Source organism: Mauremys mutica, chromosome 2, assembly GCF_020497125.1.
Source record: "Mauremys mutica isolate MM-2020 ecotype Southern chromosome 2, ASM2049712v1, whole genome shotgun sequence".
NCBI classification, from domain to species: Eukaryota; Metazoa; Chordata; order Testudines; family Geoemydidae; genus Mauremys; species Mauremys mutica.
In genome coordinates this window covers 287,626,942-287,645,417 of record NC_059073.1, presented here as the reverse complement: position 1 = coordinate 287,645,417, position 18,476 = coordinate 287,626,942, and the positions used below count along the sequence as shown (strand labels likewise).

Here is an 18,476-nt window from a genome sequence, read left to right as displayed (position 1 = left end):
GGGTCCCTGCCCAGTTACAGGTGATGGCTGGAGGCCAGAGACTGGACTGGGCACTCCTGAACTGGATCTCAGCGGGAAAGTAGAGGTGTAGTTACCCTGAAAGTGTGACAACGACAACCTGCCAACGGAAAAGACTCCCCGTAAGAGTCGCTTTCTTCTAACGCTCAACAAGGAACTTTATTAGCAAAAGGAAAACAGCATTGTTTCTAAAGCGCCCGTCTCTCATCGCCTCCATAAACTAGTTCCCAAGAACACATACATTTCATTTAGGGTGAAATTTTTCGGCCAATTTTTTTTTTTCAAGCAAAAATGTAGGTTTAACAACACCTAAACGTTTTCACAAGTTAATTTTGCTGACCTGTTCATTTGAAAGCAATTCAGAAAAACGAAAACATTTTGTTTAGACTTTTGTTAAAAAAAAGTTTCAATTTTTTGGCTTCAAATGAATTTTATTTAAAAATTTCAAAAACATTAAAAATGGTCAGAATTGAAATGGTTTGATTTTGTCTAATAAAACATTTAATTCAACCGGAACCTATTTTTCCCCGTTTTTCAGAACTGCCAATGAACTGAAAAATCTGTCATTTGCCCAGCTCTAATTTCAGTTTTTTAAGAGAGATGTGGGAAACTTCTTCAGCGCAGTCTAGGAATAGGGTTAAACTGCATCTCCATTAATCGTGATGCCCCCGCAGCCCCAGCACAAACACCCATGCACTCACCAACCATGTGTTTCCGCACATGTGCCATGGTGTAGAATTTCTTCTCGCAGATTTCACAGGAGAACTTCTTCTCCGCGTAGCCATGGACAATTTTATTGTGTTCGTGCAGAGACCAGAGTTTCTTAAAAGCTTTCCCGCATGTCACACACTGCAAGGGAAGAGAAGAATAAGACAGGGGCTGAAATACGCTAGAGGGGGAAATATACAGGGAAGGGTCCCCAGATTACAAAATTAAAACGTAGGATCATGGGACAAACTGTCGCCTTACAGTGGGTGGGTATGATAGGGGGTCCAGACAGAATTTTTTCACTCTACGCTGCTCCCCTGTGCACTCCCAACCATCACACTCCTCTTGCCCAGTTGAGTTCTACAAGGGAGAAGGAGAGTGCACGGAAGAGCAACGCCCCACCCCAGCCCTTCTGCACCAAACAACAGAGCTGGCTACCCCAATGGGGACCACATGGTTGTAGCAGAGCAGGTCGGGAAACAGAATAATCCCACACCTGGAACATTTTGTCAAAAATGAAAACAAATGAGTTTCTTGAAATTTTCTCACAGAAAATGGTGACCTTTGGTCGAAAAGCCCCAAGGTACTCGTTCAGCTTGAGCCGAATATCCAATTCGCTGTCATAAAAGTTTTGAGGGAAAATTCTTGACCAGCCCTAGTTTATAGGGTGCAGCGCTGGCTGCTCTCACCCTGGGTGCTGGCTGCTGAGGGCTTGTGCTGTAGATCCAGTGCAGTTCTGACGCATGAGGGCTGGAGGGCTGGATCCCAGGGAGTGGGACATGTGTGGCGGTGGGGCTCGGTATCTGCTGTTGTGCAGATCCTCTCTTTCCTCCCCCGGGCAGAGGACGTTACCATCTTTACTTTAGCAAGCAGAGAGGCAAACAGAGTTACGGTGAACGGACTAAGCAGCAGCATGTGGGTAGGAGGATGGATATCCTAGACCCCAGCAAGCCTGGGGTGTCGTTCGGAACATAAGCCATAGACTGTGTGTCTTCAAACCATCAACAACGCTGGGGGGCATCGACCTAAAACCCAGTGGTGTTTGCAAGACTGATTTGGATCCTCCTGAGCTTGTATCCCCTGGAGCTTCGCTTTGGATTCAAATGAACTGAAAGACTAATCAAACCTCAGCCAGAACCTCCTAGACTGCCTGGCTCAGCCTCTCTTTCTCTTCAGCTTCAGGCTAGTGCCAGTTTCTTCCCTGGCTGTACATAGTCTAGGGAGGGGGGAGGCACAGGGTGGAGAGAGCCTGGAGACACCCTCCCAGCTGCTAGCTGCACTACAGTGTGGGACCTGCGCCAGGACCGGCTTGTCCTTGGGCACTAGATTCCCTGGGCTGCCTGCCAGCTGGGGATGGTGGTATCCCAGCATGCAGTGTGTTCAGCCAGTGCTCGTCTGCCACTGCATGGAAGTTCCTTGTATTCCCCTGAGGCCATACCAGCTCCCACAGTGACTCAGGCCTAGCACGAAAGCAGCAGCCATCCCAAAGGAGTCCAGCCAGACATCAGCATCGGCTGGGCACAGAATCGCCAAGACCATGGGTTCTCTGGGGCAGGGACTGTCTGTGTTACTTGCCTGTACAGCACCTAACACAATGCAGGCCCTGATCCTTGACTGGGGCACTACCGTAATGTAACTAATAACGCTCACATGGCACAATCGCCTACAGTCTCGCAGTCAGAGCCCAGCGCATGCCCAGGTTTCCTTCACTGTCTTTCCAGCTAGCACCAGATCATGAAGAACCCCACAAAGTCCTAAATTATCCACTTACCACACGCTGCCTGACAGGTTACAGTCCTCCCGCAGGAGCAGGCACTGCAGCCCCAGATTTCATTAGCTAAGGGCCTCGGCTGGAACTGACCGGTCAGCCACCACGAGTGGGGCTTCACCTTCTCCGCACTCCTGAGGCTTTCGCTGGGAGCCGTCACCGCGAAGGGGAATGACAGCGGGAATGAGCGTCACTGAGGGCAAGAGCGAGCAGGGGAGTTGATACGGCTTCACCGAATTCTTTCGTGACAAGCACCACTCATTGCTACAGGACACACAGGGAGCCCTTCGTTCCCCTCACTGAACTGCAGCCTTCTCTGGGGGGTGGGGGTAATATAACACAGTATAACACCAGACTACTGATCCCACTTGTCACTGCAGGAGGGATTTACGGAGGCTGAATATAGTTATCTCAGGGGAATCTGACCAAAAAGCTGCTATGGGATCGTTAATGGCCAGTCGGCCACAGCTTCAGTTTTATGTCACGTTCAGAAGAGGGCCTCGCTCAGCACAGTGCCCTCTACTGCCATGCTTGGGCGTTGGGTCAGCACCAGCCGCCCGGGGAAGAGTGCCCCTGCTGGATTACCACGCCCCTCCCTGCAGCAGCGCCGTCTCTGGGAGATCTGCTGCTGCTCAACAGCCTCTTGCAGGGCCTAGGGCAAGGGATGAATAGGAGCAGGATGCAGGGAAGAGCAGAGATGCGAGCTGCCCCACCACATCAGCTGCCCCCTAGTGGCGCTAAGCCATGCACAGGCAGATCACCTTGCTCCACCCTGCTCAGGAACTACACCTGTTTCCCTACTAGCCGTAGCCAACGGCCAGTGGCTCGCAGAGCCATAATCTGGCTCTAGCGCTCACTGCTCCACTTCCAGGCGATAACTTTCAGGGGGAAAACAGCTGCCCCTTGGAATAGGCAAGTCACAGGATTGCTAAGGAATCGCTGACTTCGGATGATCAAGCATCCCAGTGTCCTGAACACATCTTCACCGCGAAGGAGTCAGAGACAGGATAGTGCCGCTGGCTGTAATCCCTTAGCTGTGCTTCCCCAGCAGCAATGAGACACAGGGACACGGCGCCCCTTCACAGGCCGCAGTTATCTTTTATTGGCCTCCCAAGACCCTCTCCTTTTGCTAATCCCCACCCCTACCACGTCCCAAAGTTTGCATCTGTCACATTCCCTGAGGAGACTGACTGCAAATCAAGACCCATTTAAGGAGCACAGCTCAGAGCACGGGCAGAACTGCAGGGATTAACCCACTCTCTGCTTCTCACGCTGCCAGCTCAGTAGGCTTCCGCCGCCACGCCACCTCCGGCCGCCAGGGCTGGGAAGAACAGAGGCTAAACGGGGTTGGACTTGGCCAGCATTTGGATGGGAATCCCCCACGGTCTGGAGACTGCTGAAAGAAGTGACAAATTACTGACTCACCAAGGTAAAGTCCGGTGTTGAATCAAAGCCCCAGCAGAGGGGGCACTGCCCTGCAGCACATGCTGTAATTTGGTTGGGGCTTGTAAGACCCCGGGGCACTCTGTGTAATCACCAATGTGTTAAATCTAGCATCCGGGCTTAACTCCATTTTTGGCCACTTTATTCTGTCAATCCCAGTTTATCTGCATTCTCAGTGTGGAGGGAAAACTGTTCTCCCTTGCCTGCCCGAATCGCTGCCTAGCCTTGCTCGACATCGGTTAGCCATGTGTGTAAAGTGTTGTGGGATCCATTCGGGGACGGGATCAGATGTGTCTGCTGCTTCAGTTCCCCATCTCTCTCCCAAGATCTTCAACAGGCCCGCACGCTACCAGAGTCCTTTCACGCCTCGTCTTCAGCGTTCAGCGCTCTGGCCACAACCCATAGCTCAGCCCTTCCGGAGAACGAGCTTTCCTTCCCCTGCATTAGCTAGTGCTTTATATGTTCAAAGCAAAGCTCCCACTGACTTCAGATTGGGAATGCTCAGCACTTCGGAAAGTCACACCCCAGGTGTCTGAAGTTCGGACAACCCAGAAAGGAAGAACTAAAGAAGACACAATGGCCACCTGGGAAGTTTGGTTTAAGTGACTTGCCCAGCATCATGTAGTAACTCAGTGGCAGAGGCAGGGACTGATTCCAATTCTTCAAGGCAGCATTTGCCTTAGCCTCAAGACCCTCCTTTCTCTTCCTGAAGTCCCCTCCTTCATTCACTACACACCTTTCAACTTCTGCAGCTTCTGGACGTCCCACAGAGAACCACCTCATTAACTACACAATCCCTGTTATGCTCTGAGCACTGTCCAGCACATTCGTATTATTCAGAAAGCCATTTCTTGTTGAAAGAAATGTCATCCATGTGTTTTCAACCAGCCCTACTCTCTAACCTCCTTCCTGTTAAGATACTTGTACTTTCCCCAAGCCGACACAATGTCACAGCACTCTTCATATTCCACAGTGCTATTCCCCTCAATGCACAGATCAAAGAACTGAACGTCTCACTGCCGTACAAGCTTAGCATCACTGTCAGACGCAGAAAGAACATAAATTCACTCAAAATACTTATTTTACCACAAAAATGCACAAAAAACTTCTATAGATTTGCACTAAGACTTAAAAAAAAAAAAAAAAGGCTCAACTGTACAAGAAAACCGTACCAGGCAAAAATCCTTCACATGCACAATGATTTGTATGTAGATTTATAAAATAGGTTAGTTTAAATTCAAACCAATAAAATACTTGCCTGAAAATTCTCAGAAAAGTTGTAATTTTGGTTGAAGTCTAGCACTCAAAAGTTAGGAAATGCCAGATTTAAGGTTGTCTGTACAATTTTAATTCTGTTCCCTTGTGCATATACATGATGATACAATCTTTAATTACATGATCACCGACCATTTTTTCCAAGGGACTCCTGCCTTGCTGAGTACCTCTACACTGGAACATAAGACCAGCAGCATGGCCGTTGCTGACCCGTGTCAGCTGACTTAGGCTCAGGGCTCAGGCTGTGGGGCTAAAAATTGCTGTGCAGACATTCCGGTTCAGGCTGGAGTCTGGGTTCTGGGACCCTCCCCTCTTCCCTTACACTGAATAATGAGGAGAAACCAAATACTGAATAATTATCCTGTGCACTGAATGAGGCAAGGGTCTGTGGGGAAAAAAACAGTATCTGATCATCTAAAAAGATTGTACCATCATGCATACATGCAGGGGGCTGAATTAAGGTTGCACGGGCAACCTTAATTCTGACATTTTTGAATTATGGAGATTGCAACCGTAATATTTTGATGTAGTTTTTTTGTGTGTGTAATTCATACAGTACACAGAAGTTTAAACTCTGCTTTAAGTTCAGTCTCAGGACCTTAGACCCAGGTTCTGATATTCGAACTCATGTCGAGCAGTGCCTTACTGCACGAGTGGATGCAAGTGGGTCTGAACCTTAGCTGGTGGAGCTGATGTAGCTATTGACGTCAATGGAGCTATGTTGACTTACAACAGGTGACGATCTGGCCAGCTGACTTCAATAGGAAAGCTTGGGATAAAGTACTCTTCAACCTGAGTAAGGACACCAGAACTGCCCATAACTAGGGCACCGTGTCTGTCACGGAGGTGGCGGAACTCACGGATTCTAGTGACTTTCCGCCACCTCCGTGACTTCAGCAGCGGCCAATGTGGCTGACACCAGGGTCACCCAAGCACCTGGCCCCAAGGCCAGCTGCTCAAGTGGCCTCGGGGACAGCCACACCGGCTGCTGCTGGAGCAGCCCCAGGGCCAGTTGCACCGGCCGCTGCTCAGGTGATGCAGCTGGGCCCGGGGACCACCTGAGCAGCAATCTCCAGGGTGGCCGGAGCAGCTGGTACTCCAGCAGCCCCCGGCAGCTGGTATCATGGCTGGCTCCGCCTCTCCCTCCAGCAGCAACTCCCCTGGGTGCCCTCCCGCCAAGATTTAGTCAGGGATATTTATAGTATAAGCCATGGACAGGTCAGGGATGTGAATTTTTGTTTATTGCCCATGACCTGTCCATGACTTTTACCAAAAATACCTGTGACTAAATCGTAGCCTTACCCATAACTATGGACCATTATTTTTTTTTCCCCTTCTTCTGTGGTTTCTCCATTGCAGGAGGTTCGCAACCGTGGTGGGCCTGTACTGTGCCTTCCTATTTCCCCCAGAAATATTGACACAAGCAGTTGGTTATAAGCAATGTTATTTATGCTTAGAGTGAACCTATCTTACTTGAAGCCTTCCGCATGCCTATATTTCCTGCGTCTTTTACGCCAAGTCCTTATCCCTCAGTGTCCCTCACACGTGGGTAATGGAAAGGCAAGAGTTCAAATTTTACGTGGCTTCTCCAATCCCATGGCCCAGAGCTATAGTTTTAGGAATAACCCACACAAGATCAGAGCTGGATTAATTTAAAAATAAATCACTCAAGCACTGGAAGGATAACAATGGACTGTCAAGGATTTATATATATATTAGTCATGATAGCATCATTCAAAACAGTTCAACATGGATTAGAAGATTCGTTGGAGAATTTTTTTAAATGTGCACTTTTACTGCTTAACCAATGCAGCTGCAGCATTCAGTATTATTAAACTTTTCCTGGGTTTTGATTGGTTCATGTCACCTGTAATGTCCCAATGTAGCAGCCAGTCAATAAATTACTCTTAAAGAAGACTTGGTCTATAATTAGAAGAGTTGCATTGGTTTAACTGAATCTATTTTAAGAATCCATTAAATCTAGTTAAATTGGTACAAACCTCTAAAGCAGACATGCTTAAAGCGATTTAAGCAAGGATTAAACTAATTTAGCTGAATTCAGATATTCGCTGACACAAAAGCAAAACCGATTTAGAGCAAGAATTAAAGCTGTTTTATCTCACGCAGCAAATTTCCAAATTAAGCTAAATCAATTTAAGACAGGGTTAAATTGGCTGAAGTGTGTCTATGTTAGGAGTTTGTATCCATGTAACTGGATTGATTGACTGATTTTTAAAATCGGTTTGGATAAGCCGGTGCACCGTTTCTACTATAGACAAGGCCTAAGTATATGTATGAAAATGACAAGAAACATTAGATAAGTACCTATATACAGTAGCATCATGGATTATCCGAACTGATTGAGTGACACTGTTATGTATTTGGGTAAATTGGGAGGGAATATCAGAAACAGACCTGCTAGCAGTTCCTTGGATCAGGGTATTTGGATACAAGGGTTGTGCTGTGTGTGTGTGTTGGGAGGGGGTTGTGCTCTGTTTGTGGGGTTATGCTCTGTATGTGTGTGTGTGTGTGTGTGTGTGTGTGTGTGTGTGTGTGTGTGTGTGTGTGTGTGTGTGTGTGTGTGTGTACACATACATACACACAAATAAATTAGCTTTATTTTTTCCTCTCGTCTACATAAACAACCCTGATAAAATCCTTGGTCATCATTGCTCAAGGTTCTAATTGTACCAGACAAACCCCTGTTGCCAAGACACTCACACCAGTAGATAAGCAATTTCTTTGTGTCTCAGTATATCGCACTGGGAGGCAGAGGGCAGTGACTGCAGAACAGGAGAGCAATGCTTGAGTGGTTTGGGGCCACAGAAACCCAGAGTTTTCCTTGATTCCCTGTTGTTCGTATTTCACGTTTACACAATAACACGAGGATGCACACCACTGTCCACTCCCTCCAGTGCTGCAATTTAGTTTCTTCCCAGCAGTTGGCACTGCAGTTCTACAACTGACATTTGTCAACACCCTAAAGCGGCGTCTCTCAACCTTTCCAGACCACTATCCCCCTTTCAGGAGCCTGATTTGTCAAGAGTACCCCAAGTTTCACCTCACTTAAAAAATATTTGCTTATAAAATCAGACATAAAATTACAAAAGTGTGACACCGCCCTAGTACTGAAAAATTGCTTACTCTCTCATTTTTACCGTATCATTATAAAATAAATCAGTTGGAATATAAATATTACTTACATGTCAGTGTAAATGATACAGAGCAGTATAAATAGCTCGCTGTCTATATGAAATTTTAGTTTGTATTGACTTCACTAGTGCTTTTTATGTAGCCTGTTGTAAAACTAGGCAAATATCTAGATGAGTTGATGTACCTCCTGGAAGACCACTGGGTACCCCCAGGGTACGCGAACTCCTGTTTGAGAACCACTGCCTTAAAGTAAGAGAGCTCCCGTGGGTGTGATGTCAGAGTGGTGGGATGTTTTCTGGTGGGAAGTTTTCTGGTGTCAGAGCTATGGACCTGCAATGACACTGTTAACACGGGCTTCAAACACATTGGCGCCAACCATTCATCACAGCCTTACGTCACCTAGTTTTCTATGCCATTTTCTCTCTGTGCCCACAGCCTGCCCTCTAAAAAGTGCCACGCCAGTGCGCTCTGACACTAGGCCAATCCTTTAATCCTCATTATGAGCCCCTTTAACAGCATTTGAGCAGGGGGTTGGACTATTAACTAAGGTTTGTAACCTGTCCTTTAAATCGGCTTCGGTACCCAATGACTGGAAGTTAGCTAATGTAACGCCAATATTTAAAAAGGGCTCTAGGGGTGATCCCGGCAATTACAGACCGGTAAGTCTAACGTCGGTACCGGGCAAATTAGTTGAAACAATAGTAAAGAATAAAATTGTCAGACACATAGAAAAACATAAACTCTTGAGCAATAGTCAACATGGTTTCTGTAAAGGGAAATCGTGTCTTACTAATCTATTAGAGTTCTTTGAAGGGGTGAACAAACATGTGGACAAGGGGGATCCGGTGGACATAGTGTACTTAGATTTCCAGAAAGCCTTTGACAAGGTCCCTCACCAAAGGCTCTTACGTAAATTAAGCTGTCATGGGATAAAAGGAAAGGTCCTTTCATGGATTGAGAATTGGTTAATGGACAGGGAACAAAGGGTAGGAATTAATGGTAAATTCTCAGAATGGAGAGGGGTAACTAGTGGTGTTCCCCAAGGGTCAGTCCTAGGACCAATCCTATTCAATTTATTCATAAATGATCTGGAGAAAGGGGTAAACAGTGAGGTGGCAAAGTTTGCAGATGATACTAAACTACTCAAGATAGTTAAGACCAAAGCAGATTGTGAAGAACTTCAAAAAGATCTCACAAAACTAAGTGATTGGGCAACAAAATGGCAAATGAAATTTAATGTGGATAAATGTAAAGTAATGCACATTGGGAAAAATAACCCCAACTATACATACAACATGATGGGGGCTAATTTAGCTACAACGAGTCAGGAAAAAGATCTTGGAGTTATCGTGGATAGTTCTCTGAAGATGTCCACGCAGTGTGCAGAGGCGGTCAAAAAAGCAAACAGGATGTTAGGAATCATTAAAAAGGGTATAGAGAATAAGACTGAGAATATATTATTGCCATTATATAAATCCATGGTACGCCCACATCTCGAATACTGTGTACAGATGTGGTCTCCTCACCTCAAAAAAGATATTCTAGCACTAGAAAAGGTTCAGAAAAGAGCAACTAAAATGATTAGGGGTTTAGAGAGGGTCCCATATGAGGAAAGATTAAAGAGGCTAGGACTCTTCAGTTTGGAAAAGAGAAGACTAAGGGGGGACATGATAGAGGTATATAAAATCATGAGTGATGTTGAGAAAGTGGATAAGAAAAAGTTATTTACTTATTCCCATAATACAAGAACTAGGGTCACCAAATGAAATTAATAGGCAGCAGGTTTAAAACAAATAAAAGGAAGTTCTTCTTCACGCAGCGCACAGTCAACTTGTGGAACTCCTTACCTGAGGAGGTTGTGAAGGCTAGGACTATAACAATGTTTAAAAGGGGACTGGATAAATTCATGGTGGCTACGTCCATAAATGGCTATTAGCCAGGATGGGTAAGAATGGTGTCCCTAGCCTCTGTTCGTCAGAGGATGGAGATGGATGGCAGGAGAGAGATCACTTGATCATTGCCTGTTAGGTTCACTCCCTCAGGGGCACCTGGCATTGGACTGTCTAGATGACCTCCTGAGGTCCCTTCCAACCCTGATAGTCTATGATTTCGGGGCATGTAGCTTTCAATCCAGGATCCTTTCAATTCCCTACCCCCGACCCTCAGCCCCATGTTTACATTTTTATTCCTGCCTCTCAAAGACCCTGTTATTTAGGGACAACCCCGCCCCCCAGCCCTCCCAGTCTTTCAGTCAGGAAAAGCTGGACAGGGACCCCACCTGTGCCTGTCTGTGTTTAAAACACAAAGCTCTGAAATACAAAGGCTGTAGGGACCCCACCGGACACAGCAGTATTCTGGGCCATGCCTCTACTGTACCTCAGTGGTTTTGTTCCTGTTATAAGGCGGTCAGAGCCACGCAGCGTAGATCACTGACTGCCTCTCCTCCCCACCCACTAGGGATCGGGATGCGCTGGGTAACTGGAGCCCCAGGACAACACACACAAACCTCACTGCCATAAGGAGCACCAGCCACAATCTCTGAGGACTTGGAGCATCACTCATGGCTCTGTTGGGAGAGTACCATGCCCAATCCCCACATACCTCTGGCATGTCACCAGGCGATGGCACAGAGCGCCCGGGCCCCTCTGCAGCGCCCTGGGGCCATGCCGGCGGCTCACCTGGATGTTCTTCTCGCAGTCCGTCTGATGGTGCAGCAGGAGCTCGCTCTCCAGCAGGAAGCGCTTGCCGCACTTGTCGCAGATCTGCATGCGGCTGTGGGTGACGTTCATATGCTTCTCCAAGTACCAGCGGTTGTTGAAGATGCGGGGGCACTTCTTGCAGGGGTAGTGCTGCTTCTCCTCCAGCTTGACTTTCGGGCCCAGCCCATCCTGCTCCTTTTTCCTCTTCCTCCCACGCTGGCCCTCCTCTTCCTCCACTGCCTTGGCCAGATCCTGGGACCTGGTGGACATGGTGGACTTGGTGGCCTTGGACGACCTGCTCCCCCTGAGGGGCTGCCCAGGTTTTTCCCTTTTCACTTCGGACGCCTCTTCGTCGTCCTCCTCTTCCTCCTCCTCCTCGGTGGTCTCCTCCAGGTCTTCCTCTTCGCTGTGCTCCTCCTCTTCCTCCTCCCCCACCTCAGCGTCCTCCTCCTCCTCCCCCTCCCCCGCTTCCTCATTTTCCTCCTCCCCTTCTTCCTCGGTGTCACGTCCATCCCCGTCTGGTCGGCTGATCACGGCGGCAGCTTCGTTGGCGGTGGGCTTCCCTTCCGTCCCCTTAGAGACATTGAGGGTTTGGTTGTTGAGGTTCACCTCCACAATGATCTGCTCCCGGTTGTAAGAGCCCTGGCTGTCCAGATCCTCCTCGGACTCCCCGCCCTCTATCTTACACATGGTGGCCAGGCCACTGTCCTTCTCCTCCTTGTAATACTGCTTGGCAGGCACAGCCGGGAGGTGCTGGTTGCTGCCTCCACCCACCCTGTCCTCTACTCGCACCGAGTAGGGATCGTTTCCTTCCCGGGCGTAGATCTTGGGGTGCAGAGAGTCCACCTCTTGCTTAATCTCACAGTAGTACTGCGGGGGCACAGCGTTGCCACAGGCGTCGGGGGGCAGGGCCATGTCGCTGGCCATGGCCAGGCTGAGGGACCTGGTGTTGATGAGCTCCTGGCAGGAGGAGGCGATGTTGTTCATCTGCAGCACGGCGGCGGCGTTCAGGACGTCCTGCACATTGCAGGCATTCACCAGCAGCTTGGAGGTGTAGATGAAGTTGAGGATCTGCTGGAGGCCTTGGGAAGTCAAAGCCTCCAAGGAGAGCTCTACCCGCTGCAGCTGCTTGTTCTGGGTGAAGAGAGAGTGGAAGAACTGGCTGTACGCGGCAAGGACCCCCTTGTGGGCGGGGAAGATGCTCTTCTGCTGAACTAGGACGATGTCCACGTCGCACAGGTCCGGCTGAAACAGGCGCTGCTCATTCAGTCTGTCCATCAAACACGTGAAGTGGAGGGCTACATCCTCCACCAGAGAGTATTCAGCGGAAGGGTAGTCAGTTGTCTTTTCAACTATCAGCTGCAGGGAGAGAGAAGAAAGGAGAGGCAAGAATTCAGGAGCGAAAAACCTTTTCCTTTAAATGCTCCCTCACGACAGAAGCTAGATGCCAAGGGAGACAGCTTAACCTAGTAGTCAGACCACCACACTGATAACTAATATGCCTGGCTCTACTCCATGACTGATACCGTAACATGGCCCTGGGCTCCACCACCTCCCCCGTCTGTCCCCCCACAATTGTGAAGAGGGAACAATAATATCTGCCCACTTCCATAAAGTGCTTTGAGATCCCTGGATGACAAGCACATTGCAAGCATCAGGCTTTATTCTTATCTGCTGCGGTGGGTCTCTGACCTGAGAGAATGAGTTGTCCCCATCTCCTTACCCACCCACCGTGCTCTGGTTATCTGTGCAGTCTGAACTTGGGACCTCCGGATTCAAAAGAACGAAGTTCTACTGCCTGAGTTGAAAGCCCAGGTCCATAAATGCAATAGCTGACTCAAACCTCCTTACAAGATCCAGCCACTAGAGTGAGACAAAGCCCCATGTTGATGTCAATATGAGTTCTTTCAGAATTTGGCTACACAGTCTCATCCACAGTGTGAAAGGGAGTTCAGGCCAGTTCAAACCTTCATCTGTCTGAGGAAACTGTCAACAATTTGTGACAAATGCAATTTGTGGCTCAGTGGATACCTGTTCCCTGGGAACTGGATTGAGAACACCAAATCTACGTTACCATGAACGGCGAAACGCCCTCCCCACCCCATCAACTGTCAGTCATTACCATTCCAACGCAGTGCTGAACGGGCTTAAATGGTCGTTTGAAATGGAGACGAAGGCGCACCTGAGCCACTAAGCAAAGAGGCAAAGTCACTTGGACTACAACTGCAGAGACGCGGCCAGAGCTGCCTGGTCCAGACACAGATCAGAACGCCCCCAACTTGTGGGGGGGATTTGGGTTCTGATTGAGGTCCATCTTCACTACAGCACATTAGATACTAGTATCTTTCATCCCTGATATGCCCCAAATTCCCATAAGGAATGGGCCCAATTCCCAGTTGCTCTCTTGCGGCACTTGAGGGAGGGACTGAAATAGGGGATAAAGAGGACTTTAGGCTACCGTTACACTCCCCTTTACACTCCCCATTATGGCTGGTCAACGTTTTTCATTCAAAAATGTTTTTCCCTCCTATGAAAAATGGCTTTGTTGTCAAAACGGAAACCTTCATGGGACGTATCGGTTGCCAGAAACATTCTTCAGGTTCTCAATGTTAAAACAAAACCTGAAAGTTTCAGCCCCAAAAATCAAAATATTTCTGTAAAACATCTGAGAACAACCCAAAAAAATTCCAGATTTTGGCCAAAAATATTAGGATTTTCCACGTTTTTGCTGAAAATGTGGGGGGAAAGTACTTTTGCAGAAAAAAGTCAACAAAAAAATGAAACAAGAGTTTTTATTTTCATCATAATTTTTGCAGGAACAAAAGATCATTTCCCAACCGGCTCTGCTGCCTGCGTTGTGGGGCTGTTCAGGGACCTGCCCAGCTCCCACCATACGGCAGAGCAGCCTCGGGGCTGAACGAAAACCAGAACAGTCTTGGGGCAGTGCTCTCTGACCATGTCCCCAATCTGCCTCCTAGTTAAGAGCTGGTCAGAAAATGGGCTTTTGTCTACAGAAAATTTTGATGAAGAAAAGAATCATTTTCTCCAAAACCCCAAATTTTCAACAGAAAAATTTGACTCCTTGGCGAAAAAGCAACAACTCAAAATATCTTGCCCTGGTGCCTCATGGGAGTTGTAGTTCAGCTACCTCATGATCCTATTTCTCCTCTCTAGGCTGGGCTACCTGGTCTAATGACATCTCCCATGATGCCATTTGTGGCTTTCAGTCAATTTTTGGGTCTGAGTTTTTGACCAAAAAAAAAAAAAAAAAGGTGTGTGTGGAAAGCAGACAGTTTCTGTGAAAACCTGAGTTTAGCTGAAAACCCAATTTTCCATCTAAACAGTTCTGATGGACAATTTTCCACCAGCCCTTTCCTCCGATGCCGGGGCTGTGAGCTGGGCTGGCAGAGAGCTACTACATACCAGCCAGGCAGCCTCGCTGCACAGGAGAGCTTGTTCAACCACTTTAAGGCTCCCTCTATGCTACTGGAGTGGCTCAAAGCATCCTTAGCATAAGTCAGGCCTGCTGTCTTCAGAGCACTTTATAGCTTTAGCCCCTTGGTTCTTTGTTTCAACTGATCAAAAATCCACCATAATAAAGTCATGAGATAAGAGCATGCCCAGGAGAATCTAGGCCTAGCTGCTAGAGAGGCATGCATGCCGGATTGCTGCCCCCCTCCCCCAACACGCAGCACTAACTAATCTCAGTTATTAGAACTGTTGTGCTTTTTATTCGCAAGCCGTGGATTAAAGACGCCTCCTAACAGCTGCGCTGAGAAACACAAGCAGCAATGGGCTCCCAGCGAAAGTAATTCCAGCCGTTATCTGTGAGCGGCAATTACCTTCCAGCTTCTTGTGGTCCTGGCAGAGGGGCAGTGGGGGAGAGATTTAGTCAGAATATGTAAGTGACCTAGAACTCTGGATAAAGATTTCAGATGCTGGAAAGATGAACCCTTTCCCTGCCTCAGGTACAAGGTATCACTAAGGCACTGATCTCCCTAGTACGTGTGTGTGTGTGTGTGTGTGTGTGTGTGTGTGTGTGTGTGTGGTATCACTAAGGCACTGATCTCCCTGGTACGTGTGTGTGTGTGTCTGAGAGAGAGAGAACCAAGCCTTTCCCTGCCCCAGGTACAAGGTATCGCTAAGGCACTGATCTCCCTGGTACGTGTGTGTGTGCGCGCGCGTGAGACTAAGGCACTGATCTCCCTGGTACGTGTGTGTGTGTGTGTGTGTGTGTGAGAGAGAGAGAGAACCAAGCCTTTCCCTGCCCCAGGTACAAGGTATCGCTAAGGCACTGATCTCCCTGGTACGTGTGAGTGTGAGTGTGAGTGAGAGAAACAGCCCAAATACTCAGTTCAATTAAGAACTGGTGACTTTAAGCCTAACAAGACATTTTCAAATTTTACTCATTAGCCTTAGGACAAATAAAGGAAATACACACACAGGCGCGCCACCTACTCACCCTGTGGAACTCACTGTTGCAGGAGAGCCAGTAAAATACTACAGCTAGTTTGTTTTAAGAAAGGCCAAGTCATTCTTATGACCAATAACTTTTACAATCATGCAGGAGAAGATCAAGGTGATCAGATTTCATGCTTCAGGATGGAAGCTGTTGTCCACCAGGGTCAGGAAGAAAATATTTCACCACCACGGAGCACAGCATTGCACAGCTAGCTAGTTGCCTTGTGCAGTGTTCTTGCTGTTGGAGAAGCACACAGCTCTACCTAATCCTTCACCACCTGTGACCACACCACTGCCACCAAGAAGGCCCAGTGCTTGGACAAGATCAGCTCATGGAGGAAGAACAGCTGACTGAAGCTGAAACTCAGCAAGACAGAGGTCATGCTGGTGGGCAGAGGAAAGCATTTTGAAAAGTCTGCTGCCAGCATGGTGCAGTCTCCTTTGGTTAAAACACCCCCACAACTGGTCAATTCAGACCGTGGTTTGGGAGTACTCCTGAATTCCTTGCTGATGCTGAGCTCTCACAGAGCTGCATCCATGAGTAATGCTTTCTATCATCTCTGGCTGGCTCTGAGGCTCGGTCCTATCCTGGCAGAGGGTGACCTAGCCTCAGTTATTCACGCTTCCATCACCTCTCAGCTGGTCTATAGCAATGTGATATACTTGGGCATGAAAACTTCAGTGCTTAGGAAACTCCAACTAGTAGAGAACACAGTATGTTTCCTCAGCAACACAGACTACCATGAACCATCCAGCTTGTCCTCTGCTCTCTACACTGGGAGAAGAGCAACTCAATCTTCAAGGTCTCATTCCTTATCTTCAAGGCGTTCAATGGCCTGGGCCCTGGATATCTGGAAGTCCATCTAAAGCTCCACGATGAAGACCACAGTCGACAATGCTGCTCCTCTGGCACAGTGGAACTCTCTACGATCAGGGTAAAGCTTGTCTGCAGGAGACAGCTTTCTGAGCAGCTTGTTTGAGACTGTGAAATGAGCTCCCTCGAACTAAGGGCCGTTACAAACCTCACCACTTGCTGCTCCCAGTGCGAGGCACATTTCTTAGACCTCGCCTTCTCTAATATAAAACACAGCAACAGGTATCTGTATTAAAAAAAAATTACAAAAACTGCATACACTTCTCCCCCAGGGAGAGGCTGAGAGAACAAACAACATGTGACAGATGTTAGTCGCTTAATGCACGACTGGAAGACATTCAGATACTACAGTGATGAGCGCAGTTTAAGAACCTACGTAGAACAGAAGAGACTGAATGAACTGGCACAGGGAAAGTGCCTCCAGATCAGAATTGAGGCACGTTGGCCGTAAAGCAAGGGGAGAACCAAACCAAACCACAAGAGATCCAGAGGAAGCCAATGGCTCACGTTCACGGTGGAAAGGCCAGAAGGGATTGTTGTGATCATCTAGGTTCACCTCCTGTATAACACAGGCCACCAAAGTTCGCCCAGTAATTCCTGAATCAAGCCCAGTAACTTGCGGCTATGCTAGGGCGTTACTTTTAGAGAGACGTCCTATCCAGATTTAAATAAAATAGTAACAATCCCCAGCGCTGACACAGTGCTTGTCATCAATGGATCTCAAAGCCCTTTGCAAAGGAGGTCAGTATCAATATCCCCCTTTTACAGATGGGGAAACTGAGATGGACGGAGGAGAAGCGAGTTGCCCAAAGTCACTAGCAAGCCAGCCGCAGAGCCAGGAATAGAAACTCAGGTCTCCTGATTCTCAGTTCAATGTCTATGCACAAGGCAGCACCGACCAAGACTCCAAGTCGTAGATCATCTCCCATGGCACCTGGTGAGCTCTTCTAAGAGCTAGGAGTTTTTCAGCCACCAGTTCAGTGAGGCATCAATTGCATTGGGAGGCTAAAAAGAATTAAAATACAACCTCTCTCCGTTGGAGAGCAGCACATGATGTGGCCACATTCACAGGTATACAGAGCGCCCGGGTATGCAAGACCCTCCCTGCAGAGGAAAGAGTCATCCAGAGCACTGACCCTTGTCAGCAGTTTCAGCAAAGCCTCCAAGAGCTGAATGGGCCCTGAGGACTGACCTCCCGTCCTGGCTTTTCAAGAGCATGTTGGCTGGCAGGGCAGCGTGGGTGCAGTTTGTTCTGCATTCCAGTCCTAGTCTGTGGCCAGCTGACAGAACTCCCACTGCAGGGCCTTCCACACAGCTCCTGGAGGGTACATTTATAAGCAAGGTTATAAATGGTTCTGATGATGGACAGACGGAGATTTTTTTCCTTGTAGTGGGGCGGCTCCCCCACTCCAGCGGAAAAAGGGTTAAAGTCAGCCCTGGGAGAAGGTTGTGGCTGAGAGCTGCTAAGCTGGGCTGATTGGGTAAGCGGCCGGGCCACGCCCCAATCAGGCCACCTGGCCTGTATAAAAAGGCTGTGAGCCAGAAGCCCCAAGAGGAGTCTCTCCCCAGGCTGGGAGAGAGCAGGGCCTGGCTGCCTGCAGGAAGGGTACTGGGAGTGAAGCAGGGCTGGGGAGAGCCAGAGGAGCTGGGGAGCTCCAGGCTGGCAACTCCCCAGGCTGCCGGGCCTGGTCCGAGGCCCATAGAAGTACTGGGAGGCAGAGGAAGGCAGCAGGTTCGAACCCCCTTGCCTATGATGAGTGGCTTTTACCCTGCAGTCTGCCCCAGGGAGCGGGGGCTTGGTGATGACTGGCAGAAGCCCAGACTGAGGCAAGGTGAGGATTAGAGGGTTGAGGGTTTCCCAGAGAGGGGAGACCCATAGAGACTGGTGGGGGTATTGCCAGGGGGCATCCCCAGGGTAAAGGGGCACCAGGGTCTGGGAGGATCATGGAGCCAGCTACAAGTGGGACACCGGCCCTGCAGAGGGCGCTCTGGAGGCTGGAAAAGAACTAATTCCTCAGACAACCAGCAGGAGGCACCGCAGAGGTGAGTCCCGCATGTTTACATTCCCCCGACTCGT

General features: G+C 48.6%; 1 protein-coding gene across 4 annotated transcripts in view; it reads right to left on the bottom strand.

Annotated features, from left to right (window-relative positions):
- Positions 1 to 18,476, bottom strand: part of ZBTB47 (zinc finger and BTB domain containing 47) — an 89,717-nt gene that overhangs the window by 15,096 nt on the left and 56,145 nt on the right. For 3 of the 4 annotated variants that reach the window (XM_045002964.1, XM_045002965.1, XM_045002966.1), the window contains exons 2-3: positions 11,044 to 12,423; positions 720 to 867 (exon numbers count right to left, since the gene is read on the bottom strand). In XM_045002964.1, the coding sequence (XP_044858899.1) occupies positions 720 to 867; positions 11,044 to 12,423 (1,528 nt within the window). Of the gene's footprint in view, positions 1 to 719; positions 868 to 11,043; positions 12,424 to 14,906; positions 14,998 to 18,476 lie in introns of those variants that run through there. The other variant, XM_045002967.1, reaches the window with a different exon arrangement.